At 39.3% G+C, this 12435-nt stretch overlaps 1 protein-coding gene across 1 annotated transcript in view; it reads right to left on the bottom strand.

Annotated features, from left to right (window-relative positions):
- CBLB (Cbl proto-oncogene B) overlaps window positions 1-12435 on the bottom strand; it is a 181242-nt gene that overhangs the window by 48561 nt on the left and 120246 nt on the right. Inside the window, exons 9-10 of the mRNA XM_019557095.1 lie at window positions 9258-9389; window positions 4358-4561 (exon numbers count right to left, since the gene is read on the bottom strand). Of these exons, the coding sequence (XP_019412640.1) occupies window positions 4358-4561; window positions 9258-9389 (336 nt within the window). The remainder of the gene's footprint in view (window positions 1-4357; window positions 4562-9257; window positions 9390-12435) is intronic.

The raw sequence follows: 12435 nt of genomic DNA, 5'->3' as shown, positions 1-12435 counted from the left end.
AGGAGGGGGTACTCTTTTATTAACTCAAGTAGAAATATAGCTATGTAGAGTAAGTCCTTTTTTCTGAAATGTGACTGACTTAGAAATATTAATATGGTCTGAAACAACTTCAAGGTTGTAGGAGGGCTTAACACAACATAATAACTCTGCGTAAACAGAATTGCCTATTTGTTCTCTCTCTGTCAGACCAACAAAATGCATCATTTACACAAACACACTTTTATCATATACAAATTATTATGCATTTTAAAAAACCTATTAAAATCTAACCTTTCAGGTTTGAGACTAACTTGGTAACCAAGCATTTCCCTCTGACTTTTTAGCCTGGCAAAAGAACCACTAAAACAGTGAACTTCACCTTTAATCTTAACTGGCTTGTAACTGGTGATCATGTAAATTTGAATACAAGAAGCAATAAAAGTCAAAGCCTCCATCTTGACGTAACTGAAATGTAATTGCGAAAAGGCAGATGGCACAGATTGTACTATTTTCTCTGAGGACTCAGGAAAGAAAAGAGAAAGGGTAGGGGGAAGGGGAAGTAAAAATAAAGAGCCATGTAAAATAAGACGTTGGCAGATATGCCAGCCTACCAGACATATGTATTTAATTTTTTTTTTTAAACTTTTTAAAGTTTTGAAAATGATGTGCAAGTCAGCTAAACTGCAGTATATGAAAAACAAGTGTCCCCTTTTCCTTATGCTATATCAGAAAGGCACTGGAGTGCTGAAGTGTGACAGGGGGCAAACTCCCAGGCCTGATCGCAGTGCTGGCCACCCACTTGTCTTTGCGCAAGCTGCCTGCCTTACTTGCCTGCCATGCCTTGTTGTTAAATAATTAATACAGTAATTAGGTGGGAGGCTGCCCTTCAAAGAGGGAGAGAGGCTTTCCCTGCTGCTCACAAAGCTGTAACACCCCTTAACTTGAGAGTATGCCATTGGTGCTCTGCCACATGCTTTCCCCCTTAAAATGACTGCTATGGGGTTTGTCTCCTGACTGACCTCCTTGCAGGACTTCTCCAGCCTGCTGTGGCTCACATGGAGTGGCGAGTACCTCAACTGTACTCTGCCACATGAAGTAACTCTACTGATTTTCTTTTTATTTTATTTTTTATTATTACATTTTTCAAAGGGTGCAATTTGAATCTTAAGTCCTTGACTTTTTATGATAGCAGTCAGAGTTGTATCAGGGAGGAAAGAAGCAATTTTTAGAAAAAGTTAATCTTTACAATTTTTATGCAGCTCCATAATTTTCACGGAGCTTTGCAGACTTAAAAAAAAAAAAAAAACCAAGGTCCTTAAGTATTTTTTCACCAGCTGAGGTAATGACCCTGTAAATGGGGAGAATAGTGTCCAGACAGGAACCCATTTAACCCCTTATGGGCCAAGAAGTGGATAGCCCTGGTTTAGATAATTGCTCCAATTTTTGGCAAATATGTTCTTTTTTATATTGCATGCACCAAGCTGAAACCAAGTATTATGCCACTTAAGCATATACTGCATTGTTCTGACTGTAAGTCTCCCTCCCTCATTCCTTCTCCCAAGTAGAACCATTTTTTTCCCAAGTCAGCTTTTAATTTTATGTTATGTAGTACTTTTAGTACTTTTGGGCCCTTTCCTTAGTTATCTGATCTGCTGTAGGATTTTATTATGGGCAACAGTAATTCAAAGTGTTTATTTGTAGTTACCAACTTATAAATCAGGGAAAAAGCTGTTTTACCTAAACCTGAAAATCTGGGGTTGATATGTATGTAGAATCAACTTATAATCAGATAATATGATAAACAGCATCATAATTAAGCCTGATTTTATACTGCCCAAAACAGAGATGTTATCAATTCAAGGAGAAGAAAAAACCCCAAACCTCTACATTAGATTTTTGAGAAACCAGGTCCTTTCAGTTGTGACTCATTAAGCACATGCTTACTCATCCTATGGAATGAGACTGGCCATGACAAATAGCAGCTCTCAGTTTCACTGACTTCTCATAAGTAATCTGAGGACAATGTTGTGAATCAAAGCCAGTTTTTTTTTTGGTGCAGGGAGACAGCTATAAAATTAATTCCAGAGAACTGCAGAATTCCTCAGACAAGGTAAGTTTTCACATAGTTTAGCAGCAGAAAATGTTCCTGCAGTGCACTGATATGAGCTATTTAAATATGCATGGAGTTATAATATTGCTGGTGCCTTCCCTGTGGTATACTATAAAGATAACATATTTACTCAGATGAAACAACTGTCTTAGCTTCATAGATATAAATTATTAGCTCCCCACAAAAACTCACTATGCATTTTGAGCTAAATTTTCCTCCCACCCTGCCCAAACCAACATGCAAGTCATCAAGCCTTATCTTGTACAAGACAGCATGGCAGATTACTCTCAACTCATTGGAACAATGGAGTGATAAAGATTAAGGAGTAATAAAGACAGTCTTTAAATATCTTAACAGGGATATTATTTTAAATATAACAAGACAGAATTTTGTTTAATGTTTACCTAATCTTTTATCATACAGATTTATAAAGCAAACTTCATGGCATGGATTTAAAGAAGATGGAGAAAAGAAAGAGATTAGAAAAGCTCAGTTAGAGCAACAAAATACTAAGGTGAAGATGAATGTTGTAAGTAGTGATTGAGCTGCCCCACTGCATATCTTCTGAGAGACATATCTTAGTCTTGGGTCACACTGAATGAAGGCTCTGACACCATTCTCCCATTTAATTTCACTCTAATGTGATCTAAAGATCAGTACATTTTGGAAAAGTTCAAGAATTACGATTCTATAGGGGACAGGTAGGGTATGGTGGACATGGTAATTTTACTGAATCTTTCTGCAGTCTTTGCTACAGCAGCTCATTAGATGTTACTTATTTGCCATACCTTATGACACTGATAATCTCACATGGGAGTGGCCATACTTATTCTACTCATTCTTTCATAGGACAAAGCAAGTTTTGGAAGCATTTGTACTTCTTCCCCAAAGGGCTTTGTTTTTGTGCCTTGGAGAATTTAATGCCATTACTTCAACCTGTTTAAACATGCTATAGGACATCGTGGCAAGTTCTTATTTGTAGCATCATATGAGTGTGTTGTTGATGCTCAACTCAGTGCTTCCACCTGATCTGTGACTGCAGCTGCTTTGATTTTCCAGTGGCTAAAAGCCAAAAAAGAATGATTTTGCCATCTCATCTTTACATCACTAATAACTCAAGTGACACTGTGCAATATAGATATCATACAGCAGCAAATGCATAATAAAAACACTCGGAATAACAAGAACAGGCAAAATGAAGAATATCCATATAGAAAACTATCTTGCATAATAGGCTTAAAAGGAACACTGTCCAACAAGGAAAACTGAACATGAGAGGATTAGAAAAGAAAAAGGCAAACTTGTTGAAGAGCACTCCAAACGTCTCTGTGGAAACCTGTAAGGTGTTCCACAAGAGTTTCCTGGGTAAGGAAATTATAACACAGTTGTAAGGCAGCACCCTCCAGCTCAGGAGTAGAGAGCTGAAACTCATCTGACTCACTCTAGAGTTCTGCACTTTCAATTCCAGGCAAACAAGGGGGAGATGCCGCAATCACCTGGAAGAGGCAATGCTTGTAGTTTGCAAGGCCCAAATGATTAGTGGCTGTCTTTAGTTGAATGCAAAATGAGAGTTATGATGCAATACTGAAAACCAACTGGAAAGCTTTTTAAGATAGTTTCAAAACAACTGACTGACAGAAGCTGAGCATGGGATATATAAATTAATCCAGTTGACGGCTTGTTTTTTATTATCATGCTATAGCAGAGATTCTTGTGTCCAGCCCCTGTGCCATGAGGTAAGTGATCACACCCATTTTCAACCCATGTCCCAAAGACAAGCAGTACCTGCAACCCCACCCCTCACCCTATATTAAGAGCATTTCAGGTTCTGTGTTCTTGCAATCAACTAATTATTGCTAAAAATCTGTTGCATTTCACTTTGTCATAACAATGAGCACCATAAACTGATGGTGCTACAGAATTAAGAATTTTTTAGTAAGAGAAAGACTCCAGAGACGTGAGATGACTGGATTTCCAGCTGCAGGCAGTGTTTCAGTAGAGACTGATAAAAACTACTTTTCACACAAGAGGTTTGGGAGGGTGTTAGATATTACAGATAAACAAAAGGCATTATAGGCAAACACAGAAAAGGAACCGACAGATGCTCAGGGATATGAGCATTCTACTGTTTTGATGAAGGTATGTGGTGTTTTTCTGACCTGTTCAAATAGCTCCAGAACTTGGGATGTCGAAGTGTACCTCACTCGTTACAGCAAGCTGACAAGTATACAGTTCTCATTTGGTAGTATGCAATGCTTGAATAATTACCTTTCGCACTGAAGCCAAGCGATTCATCATTAAGGATTCTTCTCTGTCATCCTCATCATCCAAATCCAGCATAGGCATACCAAAACTATCGATAATACTGCAACACCTTGAGTTTTCATCCCTTGGATCAAAAGGATCCACGATTATTGGTTCAGTTCCTTTGATTTCACAGCGGCAGAAAGGGCATCCCTGCCCATCAGACTCCTGTACAAAAACCCCCAAAAATCTTTAGACGCCATTTCTCGTCTAAAATAAGGTCCCTTATAGAACACAAGATACATTTAAGAATAAACTTATTATCTTTTAAAAAGTCTCGATTACAAATTAATTTTAACTATTAAATTTTAAACAAATCAAAATAATAGATTGGTATCTCAAAATAAGAATTATAAAGACAAGAGGCCTACATTTTGTCTTTTAGATTCACGTTTCAATAACTGTTTACAGACATATACAAGAGCATCTAAAAAGCAATTCTTGGTAATGTCTGGTAGCATTGTTAGCAATCAAAGGAACAGTAGATTTTCCATTTGTTATTTCTACAGAAAATGAAATCAACAACTTCTTATGCATGATTTGGCTGCATCACATCATTTTATTTGATAATACACGTATAAGTACTGCAAGACAGCTTGCCAGATGGCTTTCCAAGAGGCAGATTTTACTCACCTTACCTGAGTAATCACATGACTCCATTGATGATAAAAGTAAAAGGAATGGTCCTTTAATAACAGTCTAAACCAGATCACATCTTCAAGAGAAGTAGCAAGAATTATTGGAAAAAAAAACCCCTGCACTGACAAGCATTATACATGTGTGACCGCTACTGCATTTTAAGAAGTCCGATCTGAGGTTAAAATAAATCTAATTTAAATTTACAAATCATATCATGACATGTCAGACATGACATCACTTAGTTTATCAAAGAGTTAGTCAAAAGTAAGCTGTTAATAGTAACTTGTAACCAAGGAGAACTATCCTGAAATCTCAAGCAAACTCCATTCAGTGTTTTACAGGACAGAAGAACAGTCCTTATTTTATCTGACAATTGCTTTACTGTTGCCTAGGTATGTCAAGCTTACTACCCTGACTAATGCTTTATAGTCTAATCAATGTACTGAGCCTCTAGGGCAGACAATAAGTGGTGCTGTCTCATGCCTACCATTATTTTCTCTAGCATTTCCTTTTGCAATCTTCACACTGAATTTAAGTTTGTAGGTGAAGATACTAAACATTAGTTTTAACTTTAGGAAACAAGAAAAGAAACTAGTTACCTAAAACTGAGTGAAATTGAGTTTCTCACAGTTTTTGAGACAGTATCCCCCCATACAATTCTTGATTAACTGGATTGACATTTTATTTTAAGGCAACTAGCAGTGTAACTACTAGCCAGGTTTCTCCACCATCTACCAAATTCAGTAGTGGAAAACAGTTTATACTAAATACTCCAACTATTCAAGGGGCAACTTCAAGTCAAACTCTTCAGCAAATGATTATAGGAGAAAGACATTAATAAGCTACAGCAGTAAGTAATCCCAGGTGAATACTACTGGTGAACTTAAGCAAAAAATTAGTATTAAAAATGGATAATGTTGATATTCATGTACACAACAGTTATAAATTCAGCACATATACCTCCATTAAGGGAGGTGTTTAAGCTTATAGGTATAGGTCCTTTAGTCACAAATAGTCTCAATGAATTCAATGGGATTAATCATGAGTTTTCAGGTAGTTACATACATATATGCATGCCCTAAAAATCAAAATTGCACATTTTTGGACTACAACCAACAACAGTAGAAAAACCTAAGCCACAAAATAAAAAAAATTTTTGAAGAGCTTAAAAAGCAGTTAGTTAAGAACATTTATTTGATATAACACCAACACAAGCAAAAATGGCATTCCAAAGAAAGAAATCAGCTCAGAAAACAGAGATGCACAGCACACTGACTTGTAAATCGCTGGTTTGAGTTCATCTCAGTCTGCATTGAATATGGATTGCCCATGTGAAATAAATGAAACTAATCTGCTTCATAGTGGACATCTCAAAAGCACAAAAGAAAATCACGACAATTGACATCATCGTTCAACACATGAGAAGAGAACCCATAGAACTGCATGGCCAAGGAATGGTTTCCATTATAAAGTCTACAGAAATCTGTCCTCAGAGTTCTTTGCACAATGTTAGAAGTAGCTTATTGGAATAAATTTGGATCTACTGAAAGGGCATTACAAGGAGGTCTTCATTTTGCCTGTGCTTTTCCCCATTCTGGGACTCTCAATTTATCACCACCTTTCCCATAACACCAAGCTCTCTCAAATATGTCTAGTAACACAAAAATAAATTGCCCAAAGGAGAGAAGTGCATGCTTCAAGCAATAAGAACTCTAGTGTGAAGTGAAAAGAAAGAGGTCTCTACATGGATAAACCTCCATCCCAAGATGCATCCATCTGTATATGCATGTTTGCAAGCTATGCTGTTTAAAACACTACTTAAAAAAAATTAAGCAGATCCTAAACTAGGGGCAGCAAGAATTACACACGTTTATACACATACTTTTACATAGAACACATTTATATGGGGGGAGGTGAGGAGGGGAAGACTCATGGGTAAAAACGCTACACTTTTCCTGTTGTCTTATGAAAAAGCAGTAAACTAAATTGAAAGAGTGAAAGACTGTTGCAAACTGACCTCCACAAAGGTAAATTATCTTGTATCATGTTTAGCATTCTATTCAGATTTGAAGTTGCTTATTCAATTTATTAAGTAACACAGATGTTTCACTACAAGGGAAAAAAAGAACTGGAAACCTCTCCTGAGGCATGTCTAATGAGCCATTATGACAGCAATTAAACACTAACCCACCAGCGGCCAGTAACAACTGACATTGCTACAGTATGTTTCTTCATCCTCATTAATTATACAAAAGTTAAATTTGCAAGGGAAGTTTGATGAAACTAAAAATGGAGTTGCTGGAGATGGTTGGGAGATACTAATTCATTGAGCCTGAAATACTGTGGGTTTCACGAACCTGTGGCAGATCCAACATAATGCTGGCCCCTCCCTGCAAACTACCTCCCCCACAAACCCAGCCTGTATTCCTGGCAGACGGCCCAAGTCAAGGCACCTGGCATTTTCAGGGCCTGTGCATGGCTGTAGGGTAGCAAGCCATGCCAGCACTTCCAGGCTCTTTGCCACAGAGCTGGGGGCCTAAAAGTCTTGGCTCTAACCAGAGGGATCCCAAACAGCTGCTCAATGAAACCGATAATCCCATAATCACAGGTTGTTTCTGAAATGAAATACAGTCCCCCACACCCTGCAGCTGTTCAGTGAATCAGATACTCAATAGGAGAAACTCTGAGCAAGGGCGAAGCCTGGGCAGAGAATACTTCACTGCAGAAGCCCCCCGGTGTCAGTGTTTCTCAAACAGTTTTCTAGAATTTCTCCTTTGTAACTTTTGCAAAATTTTGTTTCATTCAAACCAAAACAAAATTTAAAAAAGATGCTATTTCCCTCCAAACAGAAAATCCTGAGTTTTGCTCAGCTTTACTAATGATGGAAGAGAAACCCAGGGGCTACCTTTTTACTGAGTTAGCAACTACCCTTCAGCTAAGAATGACAAAAATAGCAGGTTGTGTGTTGATCTCAGGCTGGGGTAAACCAGAAGACTCTGCAGGGAAGTTAATGGGGTCATGCTGGTGTAAATATCAGTCTATAATTAGCACTTCTCTTTTGAGTCTTCCTTCTTTCTTTGCAGGTGCATCTGAAAAGTATGCCCCATTGTAGCTACAAGGTTCTTTGAGTAAATCTGATATCTTTTACTAGACCAACTCAAATGGTATTTGAGAACTCCCCTATGGTAGGTACTGTTTTACTCTCCCCTCCCCTAGATGGAGATAAATTCTATTTTTCTATCCTCCCCAACTCATCCCACATCCGACTTTGGCAGCCACCTCTTCCTACCTTCCCTTCTGTAAGAGGAGGGTGGTGGCCTGTGGTGCAGCTGGGTTGCAAGCACCTGGCCCATGGCTCTAAAAATTTGAGCTCTACTGATCTTGAATGAGGAATGACCCTCCTTTCCACTTCTCATTTTTAAAGCCAAATTGATTATTCAGGGCACATGCTGATGTAAAAACAACTGTCCTCTTTTTCCAGACAACTGATGTAGGTGCTAGATAAAACTTCCCCAAGTTGTGTCACCTGGAATTCTCACACTTTTGCTAGCACTTTAACTTCTGTAAGTGAGAGAATGGGGTCAGCCTTCACTGGCATTAAGCCCAACAGACTCCCAGTAATAAAACACTATGACAGGTGGGATTTTACTTTGTGACTCAGACACTAATCATTAAGAGATTACAAGTTTGTTTGTTTGGGGGTTTTTTGGCCAGCCGTGATCAGGTGGCAATAAGGGTGCATGATCAGCAATTGGGACACCTGACAATGCTATCCATGGCATTTTGTCCTTTTTTATTTAAGAAAATGGCTCAGAAGGGAACCTTACAAAAAACACCTCATACATCATAAAACTTCACACTGTCACTAATACAACATTCAGCTGCCACCTGGCCTCATATTTCCCTTTGCTGAGTGGAAACCACCTGACCAGTATTCATCTTCTCCTCTTTGGATCTTGCATTTGCAATGGCTTACAATTAGTAGGAGTCAGCAAATGCAGCCACTAGTAAACATGGCACAGATCCTAAGGACTCCTGTGTAACCTTTCCACGTGTAAGGATTAAGCCCATAAAGAGTATCAGTTTTATCTTTTAAAAACAGTATCCTAGACAATGACATCACTGAAAGCAAGCAAAAGATGAACACAAATGGTAAACGGCAAACTACAAAGACCATAATAAGGTAAGCCATACTTATCGTCTACAGATTTAACTATGACCATACCTGCCATGCTGTGAGACAAGAAGTGCACATGAGATGTCCACAAGGTTCGATCTTCACATCTTTATCATTTTCTGCACAGATTTTACAAAGCTGGAAAGTGGATCCCATTTCACAATACAATTCATACTGTTCCTAAAAAGAAACGAGTTAAAAGTTAGTGCTGCTCTAGTGTGATCAGTACATGGTAAGTGTACTTAAATACTACTTACAGCAATCATTAGACTTTACCCACTCTCCAAATTCTCTTTTCAAAGTAAAGGGCACTACTGTTATAGATCTACTTGATAGCCATAATGAGGTTCTTGAAAATCCTACTTTTTCCTTCTTAAAAGGTTAAGCCATATTATAAATGGCATTATAAGCGCTGAATAGTTATGGGGTTTTTTCAAATATTTTTCCAAGTGTTATGAATAAAATTTACATTTCATGTATTTAAGCTCTCCCACTAACTTTTGTGAGTTTATCCAAATCATAAAAAGGAACAATTATTCACTATCTGCTCTTTCCATTATCCAGTTTTAGGAGGATTATTATTTTCCTGAATTAGATACTTCAGAAAAATGCAGGGGTGGGGGTGCAATCTAATTATAAATGCCACTGATAAGATCAACAACATGAAAAAGCAGTGGATTGCACCGGTTTATTCTCAACTTTCAGGATTTACATTTATAAACAGTTCTGGGATGCTTTAGCTCCAGAAGTGCAGCTTGGATTTCAGGAAGCTGTGACCCGATTTCACCTGGTATGGGGTTTATTAAAAGGAGATATGTCTTTATCAATCGTTATTTCAGCACAAAGGGAAGAATCCAGCCTTTCTTGGCTGTCATTTAGAAGAGGATAACAAAAAAGGTCTTGGGTTGGCAGGGAAGAAGAAAAGAATGATTATGAGTAATGCTCAACCAGAGATTTTGATTTTTAGTATGAATCTAATGCTGGTGAAAGTCACTAGATTGACAGCTATGAGGACAGAGTCCTATATTCACAACAAAGATGCAGTATGATCTGCACATGTAAAACTACCCAATCTTCCCCATGTGGCTCCAATCTCCTATGGAAAGACCACATCTCAGGATGAAAACAGACTCAATCTGCATCGTCTGTTCAATCCTTAATGTCCTAAAACTGCTAACAAGGCTGCCATCTGTGATGGTAGTTTAAGAACATGTCTACACAGCAAAATGAAGGTGTGATTGTAGCTTAATCTAGCTACAGGATATCCTCAATTATCCAAACCCCTCTGGAAAGCATCTGCAAACAAGCCATCTGGAGAGCTGAATTAATTCAATAAGTGAAACAATCAGAAAAACAGAGCAGATGTACAGTGCTGTAGTACAGGGCTTCCCAACTGGTGGCCCGCAGGTTGCACATGACTCCCTGAAGGGTTAAGCATGTGGAACATGGGCCCCAGGCATGGCTGGCACTGCACCCTGCTATGCTGTTGCTCTTGCCGCACCAGCCTGGTTTGCTGGGCTTCCCTGCTGTCCTGTGGCTTCCACACTCCCCACCTCTCCGCTGGGTGCAGAGCAGCACAGCAGGAGGGAATGGAGATGCCCAAGTCATGCATATACAAGAGGGGTGCAATGCTGTGCATGGAGCGGAGGAAGGAGGTGGACTTCTTGTAGTGCATGCAAGAAAGGCAGGAAGCAGGCTACCTACACAAGAAGCACGGCTGGAGGATGGGCATGAGTAGCAATACCAGTGAAAACGTGGCAGCACTGACTTGGCACTTGCAGGCAACACAGTACCTACCAAGAGTACCTGGAAAGTTTCTGTCCTTATTGTTAGCACATGCTAAGAAACTCAGCATCTGCCACTGCTAGTGTTACTCATGCTACCCTGATTAGATTAGTGCGGCCATTTTTCTATGCAGACATACCCTCGGTAATGGGTGCCCTCATCTATTGGGGAGTGAAGCTCAGGTCTCCAGAGGTCACCAAGTAATCTTTGATAAATCTGGAAGGAGTTAATTGTAACATTCCCTCTTTTCTAGAGCAGGGATACACCCCTGCACCCCAAGCTGTTTGAACAGTGCTTACCACCATGGGAGCCAGAATCAATTGGGGCTCCTAGGTTCTACCACAATAAAACCAGTAAACAATATGTGAAACAGAGGTGTAGAAGAATTTTTCACAATTAGTAAAAGCAGTGAAGTTTCGTAAACAAATCAGACCAGTGGTGCCCAACTCCTCAGAGCCCACAAGCCCAATCTGACACACGGGGCTGCATCTGGCTTTGGGGCTCCCCACAAATCCAGAAATTTGGTGGCAGGAAGAAAAGCAGCACTGTTAACTGCCATAGCTCTGGGAGCCGTGGCAATTAATGCTGCCACTGCTCCCTCGCCACCAAATACTGGACCCGCTGGTAGCCCCATAGACCAAATCTTGGTCACCACCCCCAAGTTAGACTACAGCAGGTTTTTTAATACTAGGAAAGAAGGTTAAAATATTTAGGAAACATGGTATAAAATAGGAGTCTGAAACCGAGAGCAACAAGCAGGCAGAACAAAGTACTGGGGGAACCTAAACAGTAAGGAATATAACCCAGATTATGAGACTGCAGCACATGTGCACTAGGAGTAGGTATGATGATGCCCCACAAAGGAGTCGCCCGAAACAACATGATTTGGAAGGCAGTTCTACACCATCCTTGCCATGGCTAATACCACCCACAGGATTGCTTTAAATTATGCCCGTTAAGCATAACTCACATGATCACCAGAGTACAGCAGCTTATCTGCAGCTCACTCCCAACAGCAGAACACAGCGGGGTACTCTGGGTTAATGCTTTTTAAGAATTCCTTCATTCCAGAGCTACAGTATCAACTGGTTAAAGTCAGTCTTTCAGCTACCAGAGAAGAAAGACCTAACAAGTTGATGGGTCTTTCTTCTAGTCCCAGTAGAAGAATGTGCCATAGTGTAATCTAAGGAGTTACAGGTAGACTGGAATTTCTTCCACTTGTGTTGAAAATGTCACTCAGACATTTTTCTGATAGCTAGATTTCAATCTACCCAATTTAAAATCTCAAACCCTTTATTTCAAAATCAAACTCATTTGTATCCTAAAAGGTTTTCTCCCTCTAATTTCAAATATCTTGAGATAGGCATCATGTCATTACTTAGCTGAACTACAGAGACATTTTAAATCTTTCTTCGTAAGTCAAGACACACCACTTAAATCA

Source organism: Crocodylus porosus, unplaced genomic scaffold (genome assembly GCF_001723895.1).
Source record: "Crocodylus porosus isolate Cpor-Errol unplaced genomic scaffold, CroPor_comp1, whole genome shotgun sequence".
Lineage (NCBI taxonomy): Eukaryota > Metazoa > Chordata > Crocodylia > Crocodylidae > Crocodylus > Crocodylus porosus.
This window is presented reverse-complemented; position numbering and strand designations above follow the sequence as displayed.